General features: G+C 53.9%; 12 protein-coding genes across 12 annotated transcripts; 7 read left to right on the plus strand and 5 right to left on the minus strand.

Annotated features, from left to right (window-relative positions):
- Positions 1-102: 102 nt before the first annotated feature.
- N0V89_009727 (uncharacterized protein) lies at positions 103-918 on the minus strand (the record flags this gene model as incomplete). Its single annotated transcript, XM_056218476.1, has 2 exons — positions 103-505; positions 560-918. 2 exons carry the CDS (start codon positions 916-918, stop codon positions 103-105), a joined length of 762 nt encoding a protein of 253 aa, XP_056067741.1.
- Positions 919-1,874: 956 nt separating this feature from the next.
- On the minus strand, positions 1,875-2,654 carry N0V89_009728 (uncharacterized protein; the record flags this gene model as incomplete). Its single annotated transcript, XM_056218477.1, has 1 exon — positions 1,875-2,654. One exon carries the CDS (start codon positions 2,652-2,654, stop codon positions 1,875-1,877), a length of 780 nt encoding a protein of 259 aa, XP_056067742.1.
- A 106-nt stretch (positions 2,655-2,760) lies between these two features.
- N0V89_009729 (uncharacterized protein) lies at positions 2,761-4,075 on the minus strand (the record flags this gene model as incomplete). Its single annotated transcript, XM_056218478.1, has 2 exons — positions 2,761-3,013; positions 3,165-4,075. 2 exons carry the CDS (start codon positions 4,073-4,075, stop codon positions 2,761-2,763), a joined length of 1,164 nt encoding a protein of 387 aa, XP_056067743.1.
- Positions 4,076-4,703: 628 nt separating this feature from the next.
- ACO1 (Aconitate hydratase mitochondrial) lies at positions 4,704-7,570 on the minus strand (the record flags this gene model as incomplete). Its single annotated transcript, XM_056218479.1, has 6 exons — positions 4,704-4,967; positions 5,018-5,569; positions 5,750-5,922; positions 6,073-6,569; positions 6,618-6,741; positions 6,835-7,570. 6 exons carry the CDS (start codon positions 7,568-7,570, stop codon positions 4,704-4,706), a joined length of 2,346 nt encoding a protein of 781 aa, XP_056067744.1.
- A 329-nt stretch (positions 7,571-7,899) lies between these two features.
- Positions 7,900-8,645, plus strand: N0V89_009731 (uncharacterized protein; the record flags this gene model as incomplete). Its single annotated transcript, XM_056218480.1, has 3 exons — positions 7,900-7,903; positions 8,254-8,467; positions 8,519-8,645. 3 exons carry the CDS (start codon positions 7,900-7,902, stop codon positions 8,643-8,645), a joined length of 345 nt encoding a protein of 114 aa, XP_056067745.1.
- A 527-nt stretch (positions 8,646-9,172) lies between these two features.
- On the plus strand, positions 9,173-9,920 carry N0V89_009732 (uncharacterized protein; the record flags this gene model as incomplete). Its single annotated transcript, XM_056218481.1, has 3 exons — positions 9,173-9,246; positions 9,302-9,502; positions 9,644-9,920. 3 exons carry the CDS (start codon positions 9,173-9,175, stop codon positions 9,918-9,920), a joined length of 552 nt encoding a protein of 183 aa, XP_056067746.1.
- A 1,460-nt stretch (positions 9,921-11,380) lies between these two features.
- Positions 11,381-15,592, plus strand: VPS41 (Vacuolar protein sorting-associated protein 41; the record flags this gene model as incomplete). Its single annotated transcript, XM_056218482.1, has 5 exons — positions 11,381-11,620; positions 11,686-11,712; positions 11,764-12,773; positions 12,825-14,591; positions 14,644-15,592. 5 exons carry the CDS (start codon positions 11,381-11,383, stop codon positions 15,590-15,592), a joined length of 3,993 nt encoding a protein of 1,330 aa, XP_056067747.1.
- Positions 15,593-17,141: 1,549 nt separating this feature from the next.
- Positions 17,142-17,912, minus strand: OTU1 (ubiquitin-specific protease otu1; the record flags this gene model as incomplete). Its single annotated transcript, XM_056218483.1, has 1 exon — positions 17,142-17,912. The coding sequence occupies one exon, from the start codon at positions 17,910-17,912 to the stop codon at positions 17,142-17,144; it is 771 nt and encodes a 256-aa protein (XP_056067748.1).
- A 558-nt stretch (positions 17,913-18,470) lies between these two features.
- Positions 18,471-21,242, plus strand: N0V89_009735 (uncharacterized protein; the record flags this gene model as incomplete). The annotated part of the gene is made up of 3 exons (XM_056218484.1): positions 18,471-18,613; positions 18,670-20,215; positions 20,268-21,242. 3 exons carry the CDS (start codon positions 18,471-18,473, stop codon positions 21,240-21,242), a joined length of 2,664 nt encoding a protein of 887 aa, XP_056067749.1.
- Positions 21,243-21,675: 433 nt separating this feature from the next.
- N0V89_009736 (uncharacterized protein) lies at positions 21,676-23,257 on the plus strand (the record flags this gene model as incomplete). Its single annotated transcript, XM_056218485.1, has 2 exons — positions 21,676-22,729; positions 22,776-23,257. The coding sequence occupies 2 exons, from the start codon at positions 21,676-21,678 to the stop codon at positions 23,255-23,257; spliced, it is 1,536 nt and encodes a 511-aa protein (XP_056067750.1).
- A 1,167-nt stretch (positions 23,258-24,424) lies between these two features.
- On the plus strand, positions 24,425-25,056 carry N0V89_009737 (uncharacterized protein; the record flags this gene model as incomplete). Its single annotated transcript, XM_056218486.1, has 2 exons — positions 24,425-24,521; positions 24,641-25,056. The coding sequence occupies 2 exons, from the start codon at positions 24,425-24,427 to the stop codon at positions 25,054-25,056; spliced, it is 513 nt and encodes a 170-aa protein (XP_056067751.1).
- Positions 25,057-26,076: 1,020 nt separating this feature from the next.
- On the plus strand, positions 26,077-26,530 carry N0V89_009738 (uncharacterized protein; the record flags this gene model as incomplete). Its single annotated transcript, XM_056218487.1, has 2 exons — positions 26,077-26,263; positions 26,316-26,530. The coding sequence occupies 2 exons, from the start codon at positions 26,077-26,079 to the stop codon at positions 26,528-26,530; spliced, it is 402 nt and encodes a 133-aa protein (XP_056067752.1).
- Positions 26,531-26,588: the final 58 nt, after the last annotated feature.

The raw sequence follows: 26,588 nt of genomic DNA on the forward strand, positions 1-26,588 counted from the left end.
TGGTGGACAACTTATATGTCTTGCACTACGCTAATGAAGTAGAAATATGTTCAGGATGGCATCAGCCAATATATACAAAGAAAGTTTTCTCCAAAAAGCGTCTTATTTAACGGAGATGCTGTACGCAGAGGTGGTAAGAACGACGTTCGAGCCAGTGAAGGGCTCGGTACCAGCCTGGAGCGAGGTGATGTAGTAATTGGAGGGCACACCCTGGCTGCTGGTAAGGTACTTGAAGAATAGGTTGAGGTCGCCATTGAAGTTGCTGTTGGTGCTGGAGGCAACAAAGGAGTACACCTTGACGCTGCCGTTGAGGCCGTAGAACAGCTTGTAGCTAGCACCGCCGATCGTGACGGTGGCAATGGCACTGCCGGTGGAGGAGATAGGACCAGCACCTCCGTAGGCGCCGAGCCAGACCATGATCTCGTAGGCGTTCGAGCCGCCGGAAGTGGGGGCGAGCCAGAGGTCGTAGGCGACGTCGGCGACGGGAGTGCCGCTGCTGGTTTGCCTGCACATCATGTTAGGTCAATCGCATCTGGATCTCTTCAAGGATGATACTTACGACCACTTCCAGACGGAAGGAATAGAGGAAACAGCGGACAGCTGCTTGTTGACGTTCTCGAGAGCTACGTTGGAATAACTCTTGACATTGTATGAGCCACCAGCCCAGGACCATTTCGTGGACCAAGCGACGGTGCTGCCGCTCAGTGACTTGAAGTAAGTGCACTGAGAACCAGAGGTGGCAGCAGACGCTCCCCAGTTGTTGTGGTAGATGGTGTAGCCACCAGTCTGGAGGGAGCCCCAAGAGTCGCAAGAGATGGTCGTGTCACGCTTCTCAACGGTACGGGTAGCATCAAGGGGAGCAGCGAAGGCGCTTGAGGCAGCCAACGCCAAGGAGACTAGAGAAGTGGAGAACTTCATGTTGAAGATATACACCGGTGGGTAGAGAAAGAATCGAAAGGATTGTAGAGAGTGCAAGACCGCGGGTGGGACATAAAAAGCTTGGGAAGCCAAGTCATCTTATACTGCGTCCCCTATGTACGTTGAGCTTCCGCAGTGTCCGCCCGAACTGCACCGAGCACTATAGAGATTGTTGTTCCGCGAATTATCAAGCATCGGCCCTATTCTTTTGATGTGTTTCGACCGCGTGTTTCGAGTTGACGGTGTAACCCCTCGTATAAGTGCCGCCGGTGGGGAATAAATTTCCCGGTACTTGACGAATTTGTGCAACACTAGACAGGGTGGCCCTGTGATTACCCCTGTAAGTATGGGGTACAGATGCATAAACGGTGGTTATTCGAGGGAAAGCGAGCGTCGGTTGGTATGTATTTGAAGCCAAGACGTCTTCGTGCCCAGGGGATCGCTTTGTGCTTGGTGGCATTTCCTACAGTGCCTAGCCAAGTGTTACTGCGAGCAAGCGAACATGTGTACGGAGCCTTTGGATCGCCGTCGACGCGTGGTGGAGCATTGCCCCTGCTCGGTTATTAGAGACCGCATTGGGATGATACGTCATTGGCTCGGAAATTGGGACTAGCTCGTTTTCAGCTTGGTGAATTCGTACAACACCACTCCAATGTTGCGACGCATGAAACAATACTTTGCTTTTCGGCCTACAACCAAATCTTCAGGTCCGTTGAGAACGCTCGGTGAGCGCACTGTGGTTTGCATTCAACACATCAACAGCCCAATCATCTTACAGTGAGGAGAGAGACGTCGCAATCATTATTATCGAAAAGACGGTTGAAAGCGCAGAGATAATGCTTTTGGGAACATGCACATTTACCCAAGTCGAGCAGAAATGAGGGCTGAAGAAGCCCCTAAGCCCAGCTCCGAACGCCAGCCCATAGAAAATCATCAAGAGTCGACCGTGTTCGAATTCATATCATCAGTCCCTCGATCGCAGCCTCCAAGTCGTCCACTTGACTCTCGACTTCCTTCGCCTTCGCCGCCTTCATCTTCTTGTAATCCTTCGCAACTGCTGCCATAACCTTCCCCATGGCCGTCTCTTCTCCCCTACGATCCATCTCCTTCTTTACCCTGGAAAAGTTCTCCTTGACAAAGACCTGATACTCGCCACTTTGCTTCTTCCCGTCCTTATCGACAGCGCCACCGCGAGGACAAGGTTTAGTCTGCACTAGCAAACCTTTGCACCGGCCGCACGAGTGACGGACAGGGTCAACGGACTTGCTGTGCCGCTTGAACTCGTAGCCGCAGGCAACGCACTCCCAAATGTATTTGTAGTCGATCTTGTACGAGTGCTTGGTGGTAACTTCTATGCCCCTCGTTTTGAACGCGGCCGTGACTTTCGCGCCCCATGACTTGAACTCCGCACCGTGCGGATTATTCCGGACCTCGCTAATCATAAAGGTGGTGAGGTGGCAGTACTCGTGCGCAAGCACGTTGTACAGCCTCTCCTCGTTGTCGATGACCTTTTCGGCAAGCTCGATAGAGCAGTAGTGCCGAATTTCGACGCGCGTATCGGATGGAAGAGGACCGCTGCGAAGGCGGATCTGCTCGCGACGCCAGTTGGCACGGCCAGCGGTAGTCTTGAGAGTCTTGGACCAGACGAGCTTTATGCCACCACTGTTGCTAGATAGTTCGGCGATACGGCCGTTTGTAATAGCTGCGTCTACCTCGGCAAGGAAGGCTTCGGCCATTGCATGTTTGCGGGCTGCGAAATCTTTGCGTTGGGCACGCAGGACCGCTACCGTGGGCGAACAGGCTTCTGCAGATGCTTTCTTCGTAGGAGACTTTGCTTTCTTCTTACGTGGCGAAGTTGTGGGGGGATGGAATCGAGTCGCTGTCATCGTCGGATAGAGTTATGGAATTCGTCTGCTTCTCGAGCTGCTTGAAGAGGTTCTGTTTGCGTGGCGAAAGCAGCGGCTTCGAAGGCGAGAATTTGTCAACGTGGTCATTGACTATTTCCGGGTCCCAGAACGCATCGATACTAGGTCGCAGGTTCACCGAGTTCGGTATTCGAGCATTTTTCTTCGATGGAGAGGCAAGTTTCGAGGGACTAAGTAACTGAGTCGGCGTGCTTGGGCGCGCTAAAGGAGGGGCCTTGCAAGGTGAGCGCTGTTTCGTAGGAGTTGGGGAGCTGAACGAAGTCAATCTCTGTACGCACAAAAGAAAAGGATGAACTCACTAGATCAGAACGTCATCTGCACGGTTCGACGTCCTGCTGCTTGTACGAGACGAAGCGGCAAAAGAAGCGGTGCGTGCTCGAGCAGGTGGGGGGAATTGCGAAAGACGATTGCGGTTCTGGAGACTCCGTCAAGTCAATGACGTCTTGTGCCCAATTTGAGATAATGCTATGACCCTTTCGAAACGGGGGCCTGTTCGATACTAGTGGTGGAGGTGGCATGGCCACGGAAGGTTTCCATGCAGGCTCTGGAACTGGAGTCTGTGTGTGCTGGGACATCACAGCATCATCGTAGTTTTCGTCCTCATCCTCCTCAGAATCGGAGACTACCCTCCTTCTCGCTCGGGGCTGCTTGCGCCTCCTCCTCGCGTCCACCACAGGTTCGTCGTCTACATCGTCGTCACTCTTTTCTTTCTTCGGCGTATTCTCCTTGTCTTCATCATTTGCTTCATTGGTATCTCCACATACAATGCTCTGCTCAACGTCCCTCTCATCCACGACTGTCCCCTCGAACTCTGATGGTGCAATGTTCAATGGTCCCTTCTTCCTCGCCACAATTTTCGCCAAAGTCTTCGAGTACAGATGATTTGCCGCGCTACCACCGTCTCTCAGCGGCCTCCTCGGCCTCCTATCCTTATCCGGCGTTGCTACCAAGCTGCGCAGGCTCTCAGTACTGGGCCTCTGTACCAGACTCGCATTGCTTGCCATTGGCCGTAGCACACGCTGTTTCCTAACCGGCGACTGATTTATGGGAGCTTTCGGAACAAGGAATGAGCCTTCATCTGAGTCTTCTGGCGAAGTATATCGCAACTTGCGGGTCGAGGGCGATTTGCACATAGTCTTGCGGGGACTGGTTCGGGTGGATCGCGTGGTGGGTGTAGGTGGTGGTATAAATATGACCTGCTCCGTAGGGCTAGGCTTCCGAAGACGCGCCATTGTGTATATGGGTAGTGATATCAGAATTTGGTGCGCAGTTCGACTCCAGGACGGTGGAGTTGCGTTGGTGAAAGTTTGTTTTCGCGATGGTTGTTGGGGCGACCATTAGCGCGAACGTGCCGCGCGCAACGGGCGTTAGTCTCAGGTAGTGCCACGGCGTCAGTAGAATGCGGAACCTAATGTCAAGAGAGAGTTGAATTGAAAATATCACAAAAGACCGCTTTGATACGCCACGTAATGAAATTGTGCTCTTTGTGCCTCAGCATGATTTGATTACAGCGTACCGCTTGAATGACGCTTTTTGTAGCGCAAGTAATCAGCTTCCGCTTGAAACCGAAGATATTGTGATTGTTTGGTGAAGTAATGCCGCAGATTAATTTCAAAGATAGCATGCTAAACACCATAAAAAGTACAGTCCAGACCCGAACTTGCCGAGCCGGTATGATATCAAACGCTCTGCCACCAGCCCATTTCGTGTTCGTGACGACCAATCACAATCCAACTTTCTTCTTTCCCAGACTTCGTGACTTCATTCTTCACCATCAGCGGTTTATCCAGGCGCTGCTAGCCTTAATATGTACATCCCCAGATTCACATGTCATGTCCCAAAATTCTTGCCATGATGCATTTATTTACCAGACTTCTTAGCCATGGTGTTGAGCGCACTGCCGTTCTTGAACCACTCAATCTGGCCCTCGTTGAAGGTGTGCGACAGCTTGATGTCGAAAGACTTGCTGCCGTCCGCGGGGTGGACGGTGAGGGTAATGGGCTTGCCGGGGGCGAGCTCGGTAGCAGCGATGCTGACCTTGTCGTTGGGGCCAACCTTCTCGTAATCGGCCGGGTCGCTGAAGGTCAAGGGAAGCATACCCTGCTTCTTCAAGTTGGTCTCGTGCTGTGCGAGGTCAGTAAAGTTTCCTTTTGTCTGCGGAAAGTACTACTTACGATACGAGCGAAGGATCGGGTGATGACAGCAATACCTCCCAAGTGCCTGGGCTCCAAAGCAGCGTGTTCACGGGAAGAGCCCTCGCCGTAGTTCCAGTCGCCGATGACAACCCACTTTATGCCGTTCTTCTTGTAGTCACGGGCAACAGCCGGGACGGCGTCGTACTCGCCAGTGAGGTTGTTCTTGATCTTATTTGCCTCGCCGCTGTCGGCGCTGATGGCACCGATAAGCATATTGTTGGAAATGTTGTCAAGATGTCCACGGTATTTCAACCAGGGACCGGCCATGGAAATGTGGTCAGTCGTCGTTTTTCCAACAGTTTTTATTAGCACTGGAATTTCGGAGATATCCTTTCCGTCCCAGGCTTCGAAAGGCTGCAATAGCTGGAGGCGGTCCGAGGTAGGGGACACAGCGACGGAGACGGAGCTGCGGTCTTCGGGAGGAGCTTGATACGTATCCAAACCGGCATCAAACCCACGACCGGGGAGACCGTCGCCGGTAGGCTCCTTAAGCTTGAACTCCTTGCCATCCTTATCCTTCAATGTATCGGTCTATGCTAAGTTAGCCAATATCTATGAAAAAATTTCGATGCAACCTGGGGTAACTCAAGGTACCCAGACCTCAAGCACAAGTACTGTGTACATCGTAGAGGGAAGATAAGGACGAGGTCAAGAGTTTGGATAGCGCATCGCCCATCCTGGTACCACTCGAAGTTTTTCGGGTAGACTCACTAAGGGATTAAAGTTGAGCGTTCCAGCAATAGACATCGCGACGACAAGGTCAGGCGATGTCACGAAAGAGTGCGTAGCGGGGTTTGCATCGTTGCGTCCGGTGAAGTTGCGGTTGTAGGACGAGATGATGGAGTTGGGCTCGCCCTTAGCTACATCTTTCCTGTCCCATTGACCTATGCAACAGTTAGCATAGTTACAAGAAGGCAGTCGACACAAAGATAAGAAAGAAAGAAAGGCCATGGAAATCATAGGCGCCATCAAATGATGACACGGGAAGACCATTCAAGTCATCCTCGGAATCAGTATCAGGATCCACTACATACCAATGCAAGGACCGCAGGCGTTGGCGAGCACCATGCCGCCGAACTCCTCAAAGGTCTTGAGCTGACCGTCGCGCTCGATGGTGGCGCGGATCTGCTCTGAGCCGGGAGTGACAGTAAAGAGAGACTTGGACTTGATGCCGTGGGACATGGCATCCTCAGCGATCGAAGCGGCGCGCGACATGTCCTCATATGAGGAGTTAGTGCACGAACCGATGAGACCGACCTTGAGGTCTTCGGGCCACTTGTTGGCCTTGACAGCCTCCTTGAACTTGCTGATAGGGGTAGCGAGATCGGGTGTGAAGGGACCGTTGATGTGCGGCTCGAGCTCGTCCAGGTTGATCTCAATGAGCTCGTCGTACTGCGTACCCTCGTCCTCACGGAGCTCAGCGGCATACTCGCGGGAGAAGTCACCGATAGACTGGCGCTTGGTAGCAGCGAGGTAGTCGTACATGCGGTCGTTGAAGGGGAACAAAGATGTGGTAGCACCAATTTCAGCACTTTGGGATCGTCAGCCAAGTACAGCACCGCGGAAGCGAAGACCATACCCCATATTACAAATCGTAGCCATGCCTGTACAAGACAGGCTCTCGGTACCAGGACCATGGTATTCGACGATGTAGCCAGTTCCACCCTTTACGGTGAGGATACCGGCGACCTTGAGGATGATGTCTAAAGCTATGATCAGCACTGTTTAGACTCGCGCACTCTGTGCACTAGAGATGGTCGATCTCCGGTGACAGGAAAAGCTCGGACAGAACCTACCCTTGGGAGCAGTCCAACCAGACAGTTTACCTGTCAGCTTGACACCAAGCACCTTGGGAGCCTTCAATTCCCAAGGAAGACCAGCCATGACATCGACGGCGTCAGCACCTCCGACACCGATAGCAGCCATACCCAGACCACCGGCGTTAGGTGTGTGTGAGTCGGTACCGATGAGCAGAGCACCGGGGAAAGCGTAGTTCTCGAGGACGATCTGGTGGATGATGCCAGAGCCAGGCTTCCAGAAACCAATGTTGTACTTTGCGCAAGAGGTGGACAAGAAGTCGTAGACCTCCCTGTTGATGTCGTTGGCGCGAGCCAGATCCTTTGCGCCTCCAATCTGCGCCTCGATCAAGTGGTCGCAGTGCACAGTGGTCGGAGTGGCCACGGAGGGCATACCAGCCGACATGAACTGCAGAATTGCCATCTGGGCGGTGGCATCCTGGCAAGCAACGCGGTCAGGGCGGAGCTTGAGGTAGCTCGTGCCTCGCTCGATCTCCTGGTTGTGAGGGTCGTCCAAGTGCGAGTAAAGGATCTTCTCGGCGAAGGCGAGCGGGCGGTTGAGACGCTTGCGCACTATGCCCAGGTTCTCGCTCATCTTCTGGTAGTTGATGTAGTGGCCCTTCTCCCAGTTGGTCATCTCGACCTTCTTGGAAAGCGGCGCATCGCTGACGGTGGCCAATTGCCTCCGTTGGACAAGACTCTGGCCGACACGGCCAAGCCTCGCGAACTTCTGCATGGTGGGTGAAAGGGATGGAGTGGAGAGTTGGAGAGACGGAGAGGCGGATGAAAAGAACGTCAGAAGCTGGCCCGCAACCTGGCCGCTAACTAATGGAGATCAGAGCTCGGCTGATTGGCTGGCGGGCGGGTCGCACGGATAGAGCTACCTCGGCGCCAGAGCAAAAGCGAGGCGGCTGTGATTTCCCCGTCGTCCGCGTTGCTTGTTTCACGTGCGGGCGTGCGAAAGCCGCGACAAAAGGCGCACTTCGCACTCGAAGCGCTGGTGCGCGGAACACGCCGCGGCACTTTGTCTTTGCCATGTATATCACGGTTGGGGCGCACTCCAGCATGAGTTGGCGACGGCGGCTGTGGCCATGTCGTCACCCGGCAGCGCTGCGAGCTTGGAGGAATGACCCCGCGTGCGCCTTTCTTTTGGCCGCCTCGCACGGGCTGATTGGCAGCAGATAACACACACAAGGCCGTCCCAGACACTGCGACTCGCAAGCTCAGTGCGCGCTCCAGCTGTCGTCACAGGCTGCACTGCTGCTGCAGCGCCAAGCCCGTTTGCAGGCTCCGAAAAATTCTGTCAACCTGCAGACAGCTCGCGCGCGCCGCACGTCCCATTCCGAGCGCGACCCACATCCGCGGCCGAATCTGCACATCGACAATCAAGATAATCACGATGCCGGCGATTCGGGGGAGAGAACTCGAAGAAGAAGACGCGGCGACATACGCGCGATCTCGACCAGATCCACGCCGACCTGCGCGACGAAAAGCACCTTTCGCACTTCAAGGACGCAAAGGCCACCGAGGACCTGCCGGGGCTGGGCCAGTGGTACTGCAAAGAGTGCGCCAAATGGTTTGAGAGCGAGGCCAACTTTGAGGCCCACCACAAGGGCAAGGTGCACAAGCGAAGGTGAGGAAGGTGCCGTCACTGTTGACCGAGGAGGCACTGACAGCCGAGCAGAGTCAAGCAACTGAAGGAAGAGCCGTACTCGCAGAAGGAAGCAGAGGCAGCCGCAGGACTTGCGACCGACAATGGAAAGCGCACGACAACGCTGATGGAGGTGGACAACACTGCGGTGGCGGCGTAGGAAAAGCTTCGGAGCATCGCTCGCGCCATGGCGACATGAAGCAGGCCAATAGAGGGAGGAAGGTCGGATAGGCAGGAGGTGGGAACGCCTAAAGGGAACGCATGGGCAGGTCTGGGAGAGCGTCGGGCGGACTCGCAATCAAGAAGCATCTCAGTCGCCGTTCGGGCACAGAGTGCTGCCTGGCTGCCTACATCATCATCTGCATTGTAAGGCGCTCAACTTTCGGGGGACGTACCACATAGAGGATACGCAAAAGTTTCAATGATACCCACAGCCAGTCGTACAGGCTCAAAAATGCTACATAATCCTACTTCATGTTTCAAAGTGCTCGCGTGGTGAATTAGGTAACCATACAAATGGTGCCTGAGCCTGCCTGATTGCTACCTACGCGGTGCTACTTCGAGAAATTCAAGAACCTCACAGCCGCCACATATAAAGCACCACAACCACGCACCTGAACATGCATCACCGATAACAAGCCATTTTGTTAGACCCTCACGCACACAAGTCACGCACAAACCTCGAAAATGCCCTACAAAAAAGTCGAGCTCTACGGTGGCGCCATCACCGTCGACCTGCCTACCGCATACGGCGACGCAAGGTTCGCACCTCCCCTTCTCGCCCCCCACCACCACATCGCTAACACTTATTCGCAGCCAGATTCGAGAAGTACCTGATCACCAGGAACTGTATCTAGACGAGAATGGGTATTCCGGCGTCATTTTCGAGATCCTGGAGTATGTGGAGAAACCCACAGATGCCGAAGCGCTGCAGTATCATTTCACGGATTTAGTCGACGGCACGGGCGATGAGACCAACATGCTAGAGCAATCGCATGCTTCCATGGCGAGAATGCCGTAAGTTTGCTGTTTTCACTCTTCTAGGCTGTTGGTGCACGCGAATTGGGGACGAGCGAGTCACGTGCCCGCTGCATTCACACCCTGGCTACCGCTATGAAAAGACCGCCATGCACTTTGCAAAGCTGACAATGAACTTAGTAACAAACCCGCCCACACTCTCTCATTCATCCAGACTCCCCCGCCGCCAGACCGGCCGCGCAAGACTCCCGACTTTGTCGCTATCCACTTGCTGCTACTTCGCCTAAAGGAACAAGGTACGGATATCATGATCACCATCAATGTCCCTCATTATCCGGGCGAGTATGAGAAGGCTGGAGCAGGCGAGAAGACGGCTTTGATGAGGGAAGGTGATGAGATAGCAAAGAAGGTATTGGAGAGCTTTGATATCAAGGAGTGGGGACTGTTCCAGGGATGAGGGCTCTTATGGCTGAAATAGAGACGTGTCGCAGGGTAGAAGAAACCCGCATTGCTACAACAGCGCGCCCAAAGTAAATGATCTGTCAGACACAAGCGCATAACACATCATAAATGCAATAAACTCACCAACCCAAGGTGCTTTCTAGGACTATCATCTCGTCTAGTGCTTCAATCAGCACCACTAGTGGCAGGGGTTCTCTGAGCTCCCGGAACATATAGTCATCGCATTCAGAGCTCCATCGGTGGGCTGCCCACCACGGGACAGTCCATCCAGGGTCCTCACAACGGGCCTTGATGAAATCATGCAAGAACACCCTCCAAACCGAGCCAGTGCGAGTCCATGATCTGGATGCGGCCAACTAACGGCACTTGGGTGGACAGCCAGATATTCACATACCCTTCAATATCTCAGGATCTCTCGGGTCAAGTCAAGCTTGGTCTTCTACAGTCTGCTATGACAGGTATTACTCGTTTCGCCTCCTGCCTAGACTCATGAATACCAACCACTATTTGGTCTGGTCACACTGACATGCCACGTCAACAGAATCCCGACCATTCGCCCTATTCCGTCCTGGCATTTGCACTCGTTCCATTCATATAACTCCACGATGTGGTTGGCATGAAGCATCCATGGCTCAGCGAACTCCTTATTCACCCGGACACATGCTACAGTTGAAAAAGCGTGAGGCGTTAAGTACGACACTCACGTGGGTGACCGCTTCTTGAAAGTAATCTAGCAGGGTCAGATTTGGTCATATATCGGTCGATATTGCATCTTGGGCTTGCTCACCAGCCCCAGGTGTCCTCTATTGTTCACACAAAACTGCTATCGGGTCCCGTAGCAATTGCACATGTCCTTGACTAACCATCGTTGGAATGAACCCCACAACAATATCGGGATGAATGTCACAAGCTGAAAGAAAAGGATGTAGCTGAACGCCCGGCCAGAAAAATTTCTGGAACCGTAACTGTCGGGTTCGTCGTTACGGACAAGTAGACAGGAATGTCTTGGTGTATTAAATGCACATCAGATTAACGAAGTACCATCCATAGTAAACAACAGTCATCCCTAATCTTAAACATTGTGCTCCGATGGGGCACATTCATAGTAAGCTTGTAGTTCGTTGGCTAGATAATGCCCAGGAGTGCTGCGCGAGAATTTCGGGCAACACCAAGGTGATATGTGTGCTCGTAGATGGATGCCTCCCCTAGACAAGCTCTCCGGTCATGTTGCATATCGATGGAAGTTGTGGGTTCAGCTAAGGCGACGGGGATGCCGCGAGGCCTGGCCGCGGCACTTCCTGGGGTAAATCGCTTGGCACACGACATCATTGGACGTGACTTGAGATCTACAATCCAACTACGTGAGCTTGCCAGGCATCACCGAGCTTCGAAACTCACAGTCACCGTAGCTTTCAAGGCGCCTTCTCGACACAATCCGCAGCTCATGCATTCGGCATGGCTGCGGTATCAACCCAGGACGAGCCCAGCGCGGCCGCACACGACGAACAGAAGCTCGAGCGCACGGTGAGCAACGGGAAGCCCGCCGCGCACGACTCTGAGAGTGAAGATGACGATGAGGACGAGGATGCAGACGAGGAGCCGAAGCTCAAATACACGCGCCTGACGAGCAATCTGGCGCCCGTGTACAGAAATGGCGACGCGACAAGCACCTTTTTGGTAGCTGGCGACAAAATGGTAGGGCGCATGCTACAGGCTTCAAGCCTTCATCTGTCGCAAAGCACAAGCTGAGTTCTAGGTAGATTATAGGCAGCCATAATGGAAACATCGTGAGTCGCAATGCTCTCCAAGCTTCAAGACGTACATGTTGACTGTAATAGCACATCCTGGCCATCCCCACCTACCAACCGCTCCGCAACTACAACGCCCACCCTTCGGCTTCAATCACCGCCCTGTCCATATCGCCGTTCCCGCCTCCACTTCCTATCCTCCAGTCAAGTTCCCCTACTAAAAGCATCGATCCTCCCGAAATTCCTCAGCGACCACAGCATCCTGCGCCTGGCCAGTCTCCGCGCACGCCTCGTCAGCAGCCACTCGTACCCGCAGTCCCTTCGAATCAGATATATATCGCATCTGCGTCAATAGATGGTCATGTCTGTGTGTCATCATTGATCGATCCGAAAGATGTTACATTACGGAATTTTGCTCGTCCGGTACAAGCGGTCGCCTTGTCGCCCAAATACAAGTCTGATCGACAATACCTTTCCGGAGGATTGGCCGGCGAGCTTATCCTCACGACCGGCGGGCAAGCGGGCGTCCGATCCAACGCGAACACGAGTCATGCTGCTCACACAGCCCAGGGCTGGCTCGGAGCTATTGGTTTGGGGAGCAACAGTGGCAAGGACAACATACTGCACTCGGGTGAAGGCACCATCAGTACAATAAAGTGGTCACTGTCCGGAAAATTCGTTGCATGGGTCAACGAGCATGGCATTCGAATAATGCGAACAGATCTGCATCTCGACAGTGCCGATTCCGATGCTGCATGGAAGAGGATAGGCTTCATTGAAAAGCCAAATCGCAAGATCTGGGAAGAGATGGCGGGTGTCTGGAAGGCGCGCTTGGAGTGGGTCGACGATCAACAGCTAGAGTCAGACGACGATGCCATCATCAAAATGAACGGCAGCAATGCAACAGAGAGATCAGATGCTACGCTACCGCATCACCGCAGTTCAGGAAAGTCTAAGGCAACCAAAAAGAACCGAAAGCTTGAGAAGTTGGTCGTCGGCTGGGGGGATGCGGCTTGGATAGTACACGTCAGTCCTGGAGGCGCAGGCGTCGGTAGGGAGGTGGGCGAGAGATCTGTGGGAAGCGCCGAGATTATCCATTTGTGCGTACCACACTCTTGGAGATACAACAAATGCTAACAGTGAAACGACAGCCTTCGGTTCGATGATTGCATTGTTTCCGGCATATCGCTCTATACCCCTTCTTTACTTCTTGTACTTGCGTATCGGACTCGCGATGACGACGACAACCCTATTTCTCCAGATACTACCCCGAAACGCGGGATGCATAGGCGCAACAACGGTCTCTCGCCTGAGCTGAAGTTGATTGATGCAGCTACTTCTGACGAGGTCGAAGTAGATTCATTGACTGTAAGCAGGTTTGAGAATCTCTCCGCAGCCGACTACCATCTCGGGACGCTATACGTGCCCCATCCGAAGACCATGACTCCCGCGCAAAGAAGTGCGATCGAAGCGATCGGCGGTGGCATTTGGGACGCAACCCTAGGAGCTGCCCGTATATTTAGCTCTGGTGCAAGCATGGTTAGTATGCCAAGCACTACCGACGTGAGGGCACCCTCGATATCTTCCTCTGGAAACATATCTGCATCGGTTGCAGGAAAGAGAATGTCCCAAGCACATCCAAATGCCGCGGGACCCGGCCTCAAGGTGTTCATTCAGAGCCCATACGATTGCGTTCTAGCAATAAAACGAGACTTGTCGGACCACTTCAATTGGGAGGTCGAGCACGAAAACTACAAAGACGCGTGGGAGCTTCTTGAGGACCACCCAGAAATTGCCGCGGCTGCCACACAAACTGCCTCCGACACTTCTCCCGCCAGCACTCCTCAAAGACCGGGCAGTTTACAAGAGTTCTTCGCCGATGAGGATGCTTCCCAGACTACCATATCTGCCACGCGTGCAAATCAAAATTCTGCAGTGGAAAAAGAGAAACGACGGATAGGCGACCTGTGGGTGCAGCAATTGGTCAAGTCTGGAAATTGGGAACAAGCTGGTAAAGTTGCTGGGCGCGTGCTAGGCACTTCGCAACGATGGGAACACTGGGTGTGGAAGTTCGCTGAAAAGGATCGCTTCAATGAGATTGCACCCTATATGCCTAAGAAGCAAACGCAGCCTATGCTGCCCTCTACTATCTACGAAGTCGTTCTCGGCCATTATATTATCCACGACCGGATACGTTTCAAGCATTTACTGGAAGCCTGGGACACGGACCTCGTCGACACAGGTATCGTTATTGAAGCCATCAAAAGTAAATTGGCTGGAGGCGACATAACCGAAGATTCGATTGAAGGCAACGAGCAGGGCCGAGATTGGCGGATATTACAAGATGCGCTTGCAAAGCTCTATCTGGCTAAAGGGCATCAACGAGCGGCTCTACGCTGCTATATTCGACTCCAGAACGCGGATGCGGCTATGAGCTTGATAAGGGACTTCCATCTTGTGGAAGCTATACGAGATGACATTCCAGGTTTCATACTGCTCCGCGTGTCGAAAGAGCAGATGGAGTCCGCTTCGCTTGCAGAATTAGAAGAGTCATCTTCTGAAGCCGTTGGTGTCTTAACAGACGAAGCAACCCGGGGCAACGTGCCTGCGCCTGAGGTGGTTGAACAATTGAAGCGGAAAGGCGAATCGTTCCAACCATTCCTGTTCTTCTACCTGAGATCGTTGTGGAGACCGGAGAGCCAAGAGCGGAAAGGTAGGACGGCAAGGGAGCGTGTAAATGCAGGGAGACTAGCTGTGGATGGCAAGCACATTGCGGAAGAATTCGCCGATCTCATGGTTGACTTGTTTGCTGAATACGACCGCGAGCTACTTTTGAGGTACTTGCGTGAGTCGCAGGCATACGACCTCAGTAAAGCGACCAGCATCTGCGAAAGCAGGCAGTACATCCCTGAGCTTGTGTAAGTTTTCTCTTATCAAGTTACGACTGCTCCAAGACTAACCGAAATCTAGCTACATCCTTTCGAAGACCGGTCAAACCAAGCGCGCGCTCTACCTTATCATCGACAGGTTATCCGACGTTAGCTTTGCGATCTCATTCGCAAAAGAACAGGACGACCCAGATCTATGGAACGACCTCCTCGAGTTCTCGATGGACAAGCCTCATTTCATCCGCGGCTTACTCGCAGAAGTCGGGACCGCCATCGATCCTGTTCGACTTGTCCGCCGCATACCTGAGGGCCTTGAAATTGAGGGCTTAAGAGACGGCATTGGTCGGATGGTGCGCGAATACGAGATCCAGTACTCTATATCAGAGGGTGTGGCCAAGGTGCTAAGAGGCGAGGTAGCAACAGGCATGGACGTCCTTCGAGCAGGGCAGAAACGCGGCGTCAAGTTTGAAGTCATACCGTGCGATGACGAGGACTCTTTCGATCCCTCACTTGAGAAACAGAAGTCAGGACTGTCCGACAAGACAAAGCTTGGGAAGAAATTCGACATCGAGACCAAAGGCGTCGACCCTCCGACTGCAGCAAAAATAGCCAAAGACGACACAACCACCACCGCACCTTCCTCTCACACGCCTGTCCAGTCAGGCCTCCAACCCGACCCTGCCCCACCTGCCGGCGAAGCTCCCCCTGGACACTGCACAGGCTGCCACAAGCCATTCGCGCTCCCCACCGCAGACGAAGAGGCGCTTACTGACGACCCGGTTCCACCTTCCCGGGACACGCTTGTTGGCTTTGCGTGCGGGCACGCGTTCCATCTTTCATGTTTGCTGCCGAAGACAAGTGCGAGCGCGAGCGTGGCGGCAACGCTGCAGCAGCAGCTTACGAGCGATGCGGAGGATAGCGAACGGTGGACGAGAAGTGTGGGCGCGAAGGTAGCGCATGCGCATGTTATCAAGAGAGCGGTGGGGGCGGGATGCGTGGTTTGTAGGGTGAGGGATGTTGGGGAGGAGTGAGGGATGTGCGTATAGGTAAGCTCGTGGGAGGGGTTTGAAATGTGGCTGTATGTGTAGATTCTGGATACCAGGGTAGCACTTCTTGAGAAGTGTGTTAGTAAACTATAAGGGGAGCAGGATGTGTGAGGAGTTCTGATACATAGCATAGCTTGGAGAGGGTAAAGCAATCCATTCACATTTGTCGTTGCTGTTCGACGGGAGTATTAGCGTTGGATCTGCAAGCTCAAAATTTGGATCGGGAGATCAAGAATTCGTAATGATGTCGCTATGCATTGAACGAACATCGCGCACTTATCGCTGTGCAGCGGTTCGTTGGGCTGAACCGAAGCTACTAGATTGACATCATGCCTACTTGCTCGTCTGTGAGATGGTGATCAAGAACACTGGCAACTTCAACAACGAAGAATGCACTAGTCAATACAGCAATATAACATTAAGCACGACGATGAAATACTCGTCAAGTATATCAGCAATTGTATGCACATCCAGGAAAGCTTTGCAATACTGTCACTACTCTAACTACAGCCCACCCATACCGTTCGCGTAGGCTCTTGCCCTCACAGCACCGTCGCCCTGCAGTCCATCTAATACGCTCAGTTTACACAGCGCGTTTCCGCACTCGCTCCTTTAGGAACACGCCTGTTCTTCAGATATGTCTTCGCTTATACTAATCGTGCGTCTAGGCATGAGCTTGAGCGGTGTCGCCACAGGCCGCCAAATATCTGCCGCATCACGTAGTGCGTAGCACGCCTTTACGCTTACTATCCGGTATCTATAGATTCCTACTAATCTCGACAACAGAGACGACGTGCGGACGAACTATATCGCCGATTATGCACAGTAGCTTGGAGCGGACAACTGATAGGACCTCCCCTGACCTGGAAAGCATAGACAGTGCCACATAGTGCATATTACATCCGCCTTTTAACACTACTTATAAGCCACCGAGGTCCCCAGCTTCTTCGCGCGCTTAGCCTGCGAGCTGAGCTAGCAAAGTGTCAGAAGCAGAAGCTTTTCCTTTATAATGCTACGTTGATTGGCAAATATGGCGACCGGTGGCCCAACAATGAGAGCATCGTAGAGAACCTTGATATAGGCAGGGACATCCAAGAATTCGAGAAGCTGATGAGTCTTGTTGGCAGGCAAGCGAAGCATGACGAAAACAAGAATGTGGGACCACGTGCACCCGGTTCGTTTACTTGCTAACGCTGGATCGCTCCAATGCTCTACGCCTGGGTATATGTGCTATCGTGCCAGTACCTATATACATGTCGCAATGGTGGACTTCGAGATGGGTCTATCCGACCCTCGCTATACATTAGGGTAACTTTTCTAATCCGCTTCGCCAAACTCGTAGTGGCCTGTCGCCGTGGCGTGTTCCGTGGCGCCTTTCTCTCCAGCACCCTTCCACCCACAGACGTTACATTTGACACTGAATTTGTTCGTGTCGGTGTAATAATGCTTATTCCGGAGCTCTGCACAAAGCAGCTTAGCCGCCTCCAGATACTCATTGTCCGCTGACTCGAACAACTTGATATCATTGTCCGTATCAAGCGTCGAGGCACCTTGTGGAACGAATGCGATCGTATCGTAGTGGATCCCCGAATACACCAGTATACACCGCTTCGGCCTTCCCCTCATTGAACGTGTCGACTCGTAGGTCTTGCACGTTGATGCTTGCAATCTCAACATCGAATTCCTTGGAAAGAATACTGAGCTCGATACCGCCGCCCCAGGAATCCGAGTATGAAATCCATTGGCAATACTCGTCCGGCTTCCGATCGAGCACCGCCTCGTTATAGGTCTCTGGGTCGGCTTGTATAGCTTGCGCGATAAGTGATCGCAGTTCGGTCATTGAGTCTAGAGACGAAGACAAGACGGCGGTGCCAAGCGCGCGGAACATGCAGCTGTTATCATCAGGCATGACTCTTAACACCATAGTACCGCCTCGTGAAGGGAGCGGGATCTCCGGCGTCTCCTTCAGTGCCTCGCTTTGCTTGCTCTTTAGCGAGAGCGGTGCCGATCTATTCTGTTCTTGCTCCTTCTGCTGTTGTGCGTGGATTTCGCTTGGGTCACCGGTTGCTTGACCCAGTACGATTATCTGTGCGCCGTTGAGCTTGAGATCGGTCTCGTTGAGTAGCGTGCTCATGCCGTATAATGCCGGATCGAGTGGTTGTGGAGGAAAGCCCCATTTCAGATCAAACAGAGGCAGGTTTGTGGTGGTAGCGATCGACGAGAGAAGATCTGATACGAAGGCGTTGTCGTCAAGGGATATGGTGTGTTGGCCGTCTGGCGCACGCAGACGTATCCGTATCGGCATGTTGGGTTATGGAGGTGCAACGAGACTTGTCTTGACGCGACTTCACTTTGTGAAGATGGGTTATTGTGATGCACGGATCTAGGATCGCGTGGTGCGGTCCAGTGCGGTAGATGAGGTTCGCAATAAGAAAGCGCGAGTTGGAGGGAGGGGTTTTAGTGGCTATATACTCGTACGCCCGGTCGGGAAAGTGGTTGGATCGGAACGTTCGAGAAATGGGGTGGAAAACTATAAGAGCTCAAGGTAAACTGATGGATACGTGCTAGAGCTAAACAGATTGCATGTCAAACGCGTGCTTAACAATCACACTATTGCGAAGGTTGATGGGTTCGGTGAAATTGCGGAAACGGCGAGCTCCAAAGACGGGCAGGCACGTCACACGCCACTCCCCTGCACCGAACCACTGCCCCGGTACAGTCACGTGACCAGACAGGAACGAGCGCACGGCCCATTCTCAACCTCACGCTTCCAAAGTTCGCGACGCGCCGAGCAGTAGTGCACATCAACGTTACCTGCGCATCGCTATCGCACAATCGAAGAGGAATCGACGATCCCGCAAAGATGGCGTCGGGACGCGCTGAAAGCGACACGCCCATGCCGACGACGGAGTTTGCCCACGATGGCGCGACTTCGACAGTCACCGACAAGGAATGGAAGGGCATGACCGACGTCTTGACTAATGTATATGCGCTTAGGACCGACGAGTGAGTTTGAATGCTATGCGCGGCGAGAACGTTACGAACACTAACGGATTGCGCAGCGGCTACGATCCCACGAAGCTCTTCCAGCGCAAGGTTAACAAGCGCGCGCTGCCCGATTACTACGAGGTCATCAAGGAGCCTATGGCCCTGAGTGAAATCAAGAAGAAAGTTGCGCAACAAGAATACAAGTCGTTTGTCGAATTCGTACACGACTTTGCCCTCATTCCGCACAACGCGCAGGTCTACAACAGGCAGGATTCGCAGGCCTACGTCGATGCGTTGGAAGTCAAGAAGGCGCTCGAGCAGGAATTGAAGAAGCTGGTCGATACGAAGATCGTGACCGAGGAAGTTACGAAGCTACCATACCTTGGCGAGATTCCTGAGCAGGATCCGTTGCTACCAGAAGAGGAGGAAGAGGAAGAGGAAGACGATGAGGAAGATTTGGATGAGGAATTAGAAGAAGTCGATGTCGATGATGATGACGACGATGACGAAGGAAAACGAAGGAAGAGGCGCGGGCCTCGTTCGACTGCTGCGATCACGAAGCGTGAATCTGGCCGAGGGGCAAAAGACGAAGCGAAGGAAGATCCAGAGTCGCGAAAGAAGCGTGGACGGCCGCCCCGGGTGGATACGCCTATGGAAGCTCGAATCAAGGCCATCATGAAGGCAATCCGGAAGCCGAGGAACTCGCAAAACAAGCTCATGGTGTCTGCCTTTGAGCGTGTTCCAGACAAAGCGGTCATGCCTGAATACCACGCCGAGATCAAGAGTCCGATGGCAATGGATGTATTGAAGAGGAAGCTGAAGCGAAAGAAATACAACTCTGTAGACCATTTCATGCAGGATGTCGAGCTTATGTTTGAGAACGCAAAGCAGTACAACGAGGAGGACAGTCAGATCTACAAGGATGCGGTGCACCTGCAAAAAGAGTCGCGCAAAGTTGCCGCGCAAGAGAAAGCGAAAGACGACTCGGAATTCGTCATGGAAGAGGGCCGCATACCCATGCCTAACGGTATCCTGCACAACGGCGAGCTGTGGAAGGTTGGAGACTGGGTACACATACAGAACGCGAATGACCTGACGAAGCCCATAGTAGCCCAAATCTACCGAACCTGGCAGGATGCGGAAGGGGCTAAATGGGTGAACGCATGCTGGTACTACAGACCCGAGCAGACCGTGCACCGTTTCGACCGACACTTCTTGGAGAACGAAGTGGTGAAGACTGGCCAATATCGCGACCACCCCATCGATGAGGTCGTAGACCGCTGTTTCGTCATGTTTGTCACACGATACAACAAGGGTCGCCCGCGCGACTTTCCAACGGATAAAGAAATCTACGTCTGCGAGGCACGCTACAATGAAGAAAATCATAAGCTGAACAAGATCAAGACGTGGGCAAGTTGTCTGCCGGACGAGGTTCGCGACAAGGACTACGTTATGGACCTGTTTGACGCACCTCGGAAGCTCAAAAAGGTCCCCAGTCCAATTGCGTATCTACTCAAAGACGAACAAAAAGAGACGGACGACCTGCCCAAGCCAGAGTGGGGCGCTGATAATGCCCCGCCAAAAATAGGTGCTGTTCACCGTCGTCCGCGTGATCCCAAAGTAAGCTCCAATAACAAATTCATGTTCTCCCAATACTGACCACCCCGTCCAGGACTCCCCACCTCCTGAGCCCACACCTTCTCCGCCACCACAGCCCCCGCCAGCGCCAGTCATGCCTACTCCGTCGATACCGACTCCGCAAATGAACGGCTACGGCGATACGCGACAACAGTATCCGCTCGCGGCGGCTCCTTCCCCGTCACCTATGCCTGCACCGACGCCACAGCTACCTCATATGGCAAGTGTATACAGTGCCACGCCTCAAACATACCACACTCACTCACAATCGCCCGCCCCGATTTCTTATCAACCTGTCCCTCAATCTACCGGCTACCAGGCCATCACGCCCAGTCTGCCATTGTCCACGCCACAGCCTCCGGCGGCTATCCCGCAATATGCCACCCCGCGGCCTGCCCCTTCGTATCAACAACCGGTTATGCAGCAGCCTCCCGGTGGGTACAGAGCACCACAGCCAGTCGAGGTGTACGTCTTGCCGGATCATGCCAATGCTTCGATTCCTGCAGATGTTCGGGAGCAATTCCAGCGAGACGAGCAAGGCCGCGTTCTATTCTTCACAGCTCCTCCGGCCAATGACCCAGGTCTTGTGAAGGGAGAGGGCCAAGCTCTGGGTCACTCGGCGCGCTACATCGCCATGAGAGCGAAACGTGATGTCCAACGCGCCGCCAAACGCAAGGCTGATGAAGCGGGTGCGGCCGAGCGTGAGGAGACAGCGAAGAAGGCGCGTGAGGAAGCGGAAGAGAAGCTGAAGAAGGATGTCGAGGCTCTCCGCGTCAAGGCTATAGAATGTCTTGAAGATCAGCTTGCTTTGGCTACAAAAAGCGAATTACAGGCGCTGCTGGGCAACGACAACGCGGGGGCATTAGCGAAGAGCTTGGACCGACTGATGGAGGTTCAGGGCGATGCGATATCCAAGCGTCTGGCAAGAGAGGCCAAGTTGGAGCAGCAGAAAGCGGCTTCACAGATACCTATTACGGGAATGACTGTCCGTTTGGAGGAGCAGATCTGAGCTGTGTTGTGGGGGCGTATCATCTTTTGCTTTAGTATGGCGTTTGCTAGTGGGTATGGGCAACTTCCACGCTGTGGCGCTCACTGGAAACATATCTTATACCATGGTAGGTTTTGAGTCAAGACGCGATATTGAAAGTCAACAGTAGGATACAACCGAAGTCCATCACAGACAGCATGCGAAACGCGATGGAGCGTACTTTGCGACGACCAATAGGAGCCTTCGGGGATTTGCTGATGCCTCGGCTCCATGCACCCCAGCGCGCGACGTTCCGCCTCCACAACACTGCGGAGTCCTCCGCGGCCAATCGGCCGAGGTCCATTCCACTGTCTGTAGAATAATCAAACCCGTCCCTCTCTCTACTCGTCTCGTGCTGTGATCTTGCGTCCATTTCTCGTATACTCAACGTTTCATTCATTCACCGTTGCATACCATGGCAGAGGCTACATTGACCCGCGAAGCAGTCGCCTCGCACAACGCCCCAGACGACCTGTGGTGCATAATCGACCACAAAGTATACGATCTGACCGATTTCGTCGACGCGCACCCTGGCGGCTCAGTCGTTCTCGAGCAAGTCGCCGGCACAGACGCCACAACGGCCTTCTACAACCTCCACCGACAAGAAGTTCTCTCAAAGTACTCGGACCTATGCATCGGCACAATCGAAGGCGAGAAGTCTGAAGTCATCGAGCCCCAGGCGGGCGACCTATCTCCTGTACCGTATGCCGAACCGCTCTGGCTGCGCCCGCAGTTCAAGTCTCCGTATTTCAAGGAGAGCCATCATAAGCTGAGGAGGAAGGTGCGCGAGTTCGTAGACAAGTACGTCACGCCTGAGGCGCAAGAGAAGGAGAAGGATGGAAGCTACATCAGTCAGGAGCTGATTGACCGGATGGCGGAGAACGACATGCTAGCCATGCGTCTCGGGCCCGGGAAGCATCTACGCGGGAAGAAGCTGCTGGGCGTGGTCAAGGGCGAAGAGTTCGACTATCTTCACGATCTTGTGCAGGCGCAGGAGTTCGTCAGGGCGAACGCGAGGGGCTTCCAGGACGGCAACATGGCGGGTATGATGATCAGTCTAACAGCCGTGCTGCAGTGGATGCCCGACACGCCATTCAAGCAAAAGATTGTGACCGAGGTACTGGCCGGGAAGAAGAAGATCTGTCTGGCGATTACGGAGGCATTTGCGGGGAGTGATGTCGCCGGCTTACGTACGACGGCTACGAAGAGTAAAGATGGGAAGAGCTACGTGGTCAGGGGTACGAAGAAGTGGATCACAAACGGCATGTGGTGCGATTACTTCGTCGTGGGGTGCAGGACTGAGAAGGGCTTCTCGGTGATGCTCGTCGAAAGGAGCGATGCTGTGGAGACCAAGTTGATCAAGACGAGTTACTCGACTGCGGCAGGGACGGCGTTCGTCGAATTCAACGATGCGATTGTGCCGGCGGAGCATCTGCTGGGTGAGGAGGACAAGGGATTCGTCGTCATCAGTATGTCCCCTTTTTAGCCTACGATGGACAATGCTAACGTGAGAAGTGAGCAACTTCAACCACGAGCGCTTCATGATGGCCTGCGCCGTGATCCGGCAATCCCGCAGCGTCGTCGAAGAATGCCTTAAATGGTGCAACCAGCGCATCGTCTTCGGCAAGAGACTGGTGGAACAAGCCGCCATCCGGCAAAAACTCGCCAAAATGATCTCGCACGTCGAATCTAACCAGTCGTGGCTGGAGTCCATCGCCTACCAGATGTCGCACATGAGCTATGCGCAGCAGTCGAAGCACCTGGGTGGGCCGATTGGGTTGTTGAAGAGCCATGCTACGAGATCGGCGCACGAGATTGCGGACGAGGCTGTGAACATCTTTGGAGGGAGGGGGCTCACGCAAAGTGGTATGGGAAGGGTGGTGGAGATGTTTCATCGGACGTATAAGTTCGATGCGATTCTGGGTGGGACGGAGGAGATATTGGCGGATTTGGGTGTCAGGCAAGCTATGCGGCATTTTCCCAAGGCGATGTTGTAGTTGTACCGTAGCATGTGTTCGGTACTCGACGACCAGTTCAACATTGCCTGTGGCACCGTGATACAGGGTGTCTGGGTCCCTGGCACGGCCTTGTAGATGATGTGGTATCGGAGGATAGTTGGATGCAGATGATGAAGCGTCGAAAGGGAGATGCTACTGCAGAGTTCAGGAGACGTAAAACAAGCGTGACACCAAGCAGCGAAGGAAGAGTCGGCGCATTGATCGATGTCTTGACGCTGAGTGCTCTGGCACCATGACCGCTAGCGCGCAAACAGATTACAGTACCGGCGTCGGCATCAAGCAGTCGCAAGGTGATGGTCGCACGTCTCCAAGGGGCAACCCGCATCGCAGCGTCGTGCCCGGAACGAGGGTTTATGCATGCTCTGGGCGATGCGCGGGCCAATGGCAGCGGCAGCGCTTCGTCCTACACGGCGCCTGTCAGGTCGTCCACGTGTTACAAGATGGCGGTGGCATGCTGGACGGAGGAGCGACGTGGCACATGCAATCCAGCATTTGAAGCTGTCGAGCGAGGCGGATGTACAGTCAGCCATGGACCATGTTCCTGCAGCATGACCATGCAGGGCCCGCGTCGAAGGCCATGGAAGCCGCGGGTTGCAGAGGACCACCACGTAGTCACTGGCACTGTCGGCGAGGCACACGACCACGCCGAGCCAGCGCCGAGATGATGTGTGTTCGCAGCTGCAGCGGCTGAGGCGGATCTGGCTCGCCTCGTCCGCCGCCAGTGATTGGCATCCTGACCTTGTGCACGTCGCCATCCAGGGCATGCGCCGGACCCGGCACGAGGCGAGGCGTCGAGCCCTGAGCCTGCCCAGCTCCCAAGCACCAGCGGCGCGTGCGTCCGCCAGGCCAGCCTTCTTTATAAGACGCCGAACCGCCTGCTGCGTCACCTTGGCTCTGCTTCCGACGCTGCCATCCGTCACCGCTACCGCCTCACCACCCATCTGCACTCCGCAACCACGCCCACACCTGCCACACCTGCCTCTCACCACCGACCAACGCCTCGCCAAAGTCACCACAGACGGCCCTCCCCTCGCCTCGCATGCACAGAGCTAGCGCCGTCTCCGTCATCTGGTAGTCTGTCACCGTCAACACCGTCCCAGCGCCACAACTCATACCGTCATCGCCCTGTCCGCACACCCACACGCCATGATGCGCCGCACAAACAGTGTCTCGAGCATCAGCTCGCAGGCCTCGGACGAAGAGACGATGCAGATCTTTGTCAAGAACGTCTCTGGAACCTCCAGTACGTACTCCCGCCGTGTGGCTGCCTGGTTCCGACCCTCGGAACCGCGGTTTCCGTCATCCTGACACCACGCCAACCATTCTACTGCAACGAAACCACATGCTAACACATACCAACAGCAATCCCGCTCGACCTCCCCTCCTCAACCTCAATATCGACCCTCTCCACGCTCCTTGCCCTTCGCCACAACCTCCCCGAAACCGACCTGCGCCTTGTGCACGCCGGCAAGCACCTCTCCTCTCCCAACGCCACCCTCTCCACACTCGACCTTCCTCCCAACGCCACCCTGCACATGGCGCTCCCGCTTCGCGGTGGCATGCCGCCCAAGAAGATCCGGTGTTCGTTCAAGGAGTGCAAGGACGCCGCGCAGCGCATCGTCGGCGACTGCGGCTTCTGCTCGGGCCACTTCTGCGGGAAGCACCGCCTGCTGGAGGATCACAAGTGCGAGGGACTGGAGGACTGCAAGAAGGAGAGCCATGAGCGGAATGCGATGAAGTTGAATAATGAGCGGACTGTGGCGATCAAGGGTGTCTAAATAATTTCACGGCCAAAGGGAGAAAGTGAATGGCATGTAGAGGTCCGAGTCGATCATGTTTGATTATGATATGCGTCCTGCGAATGGGTCGGGCGTCTGGGCTGCTTTGGGCTAATTGATGGTGTGGTTGTTAATTCACGCACCACAGGAGCACGGCGTTCCTGATAGCAGCGGGCTTGATGTTAAGGCTTAGCTAGCTGTCCTACCTTGTATATGAACATGCATCACATTGTCTTCATCCTCTCTGCCAGTGCTGACGTTTCGTTATTCAACTTGAAAGCATTCGTGAAGGATAACATCTAGAGTACCTACGTCTGCACGTGCCTGCTGGTATCAACTCTAAAGGGACAACTTCGGCTCATTCGTAGATTTGAAACACGGTTGTTAAAAGGGACAGGGCAAGCTGCACCAAGTGGCAGGACAAGTAGTTCACCCATGAACGAGTTGCCTTTAGAAGTCCCATGCTCACTCCATCGAGTGCGTTCATAGCTAAACATCTACACATCCCTTAATCTCGAAGACCTCGAAACTTGACATCTTTTACAGCTCATGCAAGGTTGTAGTTAGAGTAAGATACCCTGGCCTATTCAGCCACGGACCGATCACTTACTCTTGAGAGGATCATTTAAGTTGCCTTTACCTTGAGAGATTTGCATGCCTGATCTGCCTCTGCCCGCCACTATATAACTCTAGGGGCCTACTTTGTTCTGTTTTCTCTTTTCAGAAACCTCGTAGCTGACCGTTATACTTCCAACCTTCTCGGACCAGCCTACAATATGGTGGATGGTAACAAGCTGATGAACGCCATGGCTATGAACGGTGGCAACGTTGTCCCCTCAGACAGTCCTGTCAAGAACATCTCTACGGCGAGCTGGTTCTTCCAATCATGATGATGTATTCGCTGATCATTTTGCAGGTCACCGCTCTCCTAGAGGTGAAGCAGTCAGTCCTCGGCAATGCTCGTATCCTCTACGGCAGTGAGCAGAGGAAGTTCTTCGGTAAAGTTCGACCGACATTCATATGGGCGAGGCTCATGTTAAATTAGACTTCGTGACCGGTCGCAACGCTGGGGGAAAATACATATGCGTGCTCGTGTGCTCTTTGGACGGCTATACCCGAATCCTGCGTAAGGAGACACACGCTTGCCCGTTGGAGGCCGCGCGCGCTCTTGCCGACGGCTTGATTCATGATTCCGGTGATCTCTTCGGTTCGTATCCCTGGACGATATCCACACTATGATGGTCGTTAACTATTCACAGGCAAAGCCGACGTAGGCGACCAGCTGCACGGTCAGCAGGGCTATCGCGAAGCGGATGGCAAATTTCACCTCGACGCGTACAAAGCTGTTTACCGCTTCTCTGGACCTGCAGACGACACAAGGACTCTTCGTCCGGAGTATCGGCACGACAGGGACGGCGTTCCCCGGGGCCCAGCTGCCGACCGCAAGAGGCACTGTCGTGACGGTGACTACTGAGTATCTCATTGGATGCGGAGGGAGACTTACCGTCCGGAATGTGCGAGACATACCCTAA

Source organism: Didymosphaeria variabile, assembly GCF_027946475.1.
Source record: "Didymosphaeria variabile strain IMI 356815 chromosome Unknown scaffold_7, whole genome shotgun sequence".
In the NCBI taxonomy this organism is placed as follows: Eukaryota; Fungi; Ascomycota; class Dothideomycetes; order Pleosporales; family Didymosphaeriaceae; genus Didymosphaeria; species Didymosphaeria variabile.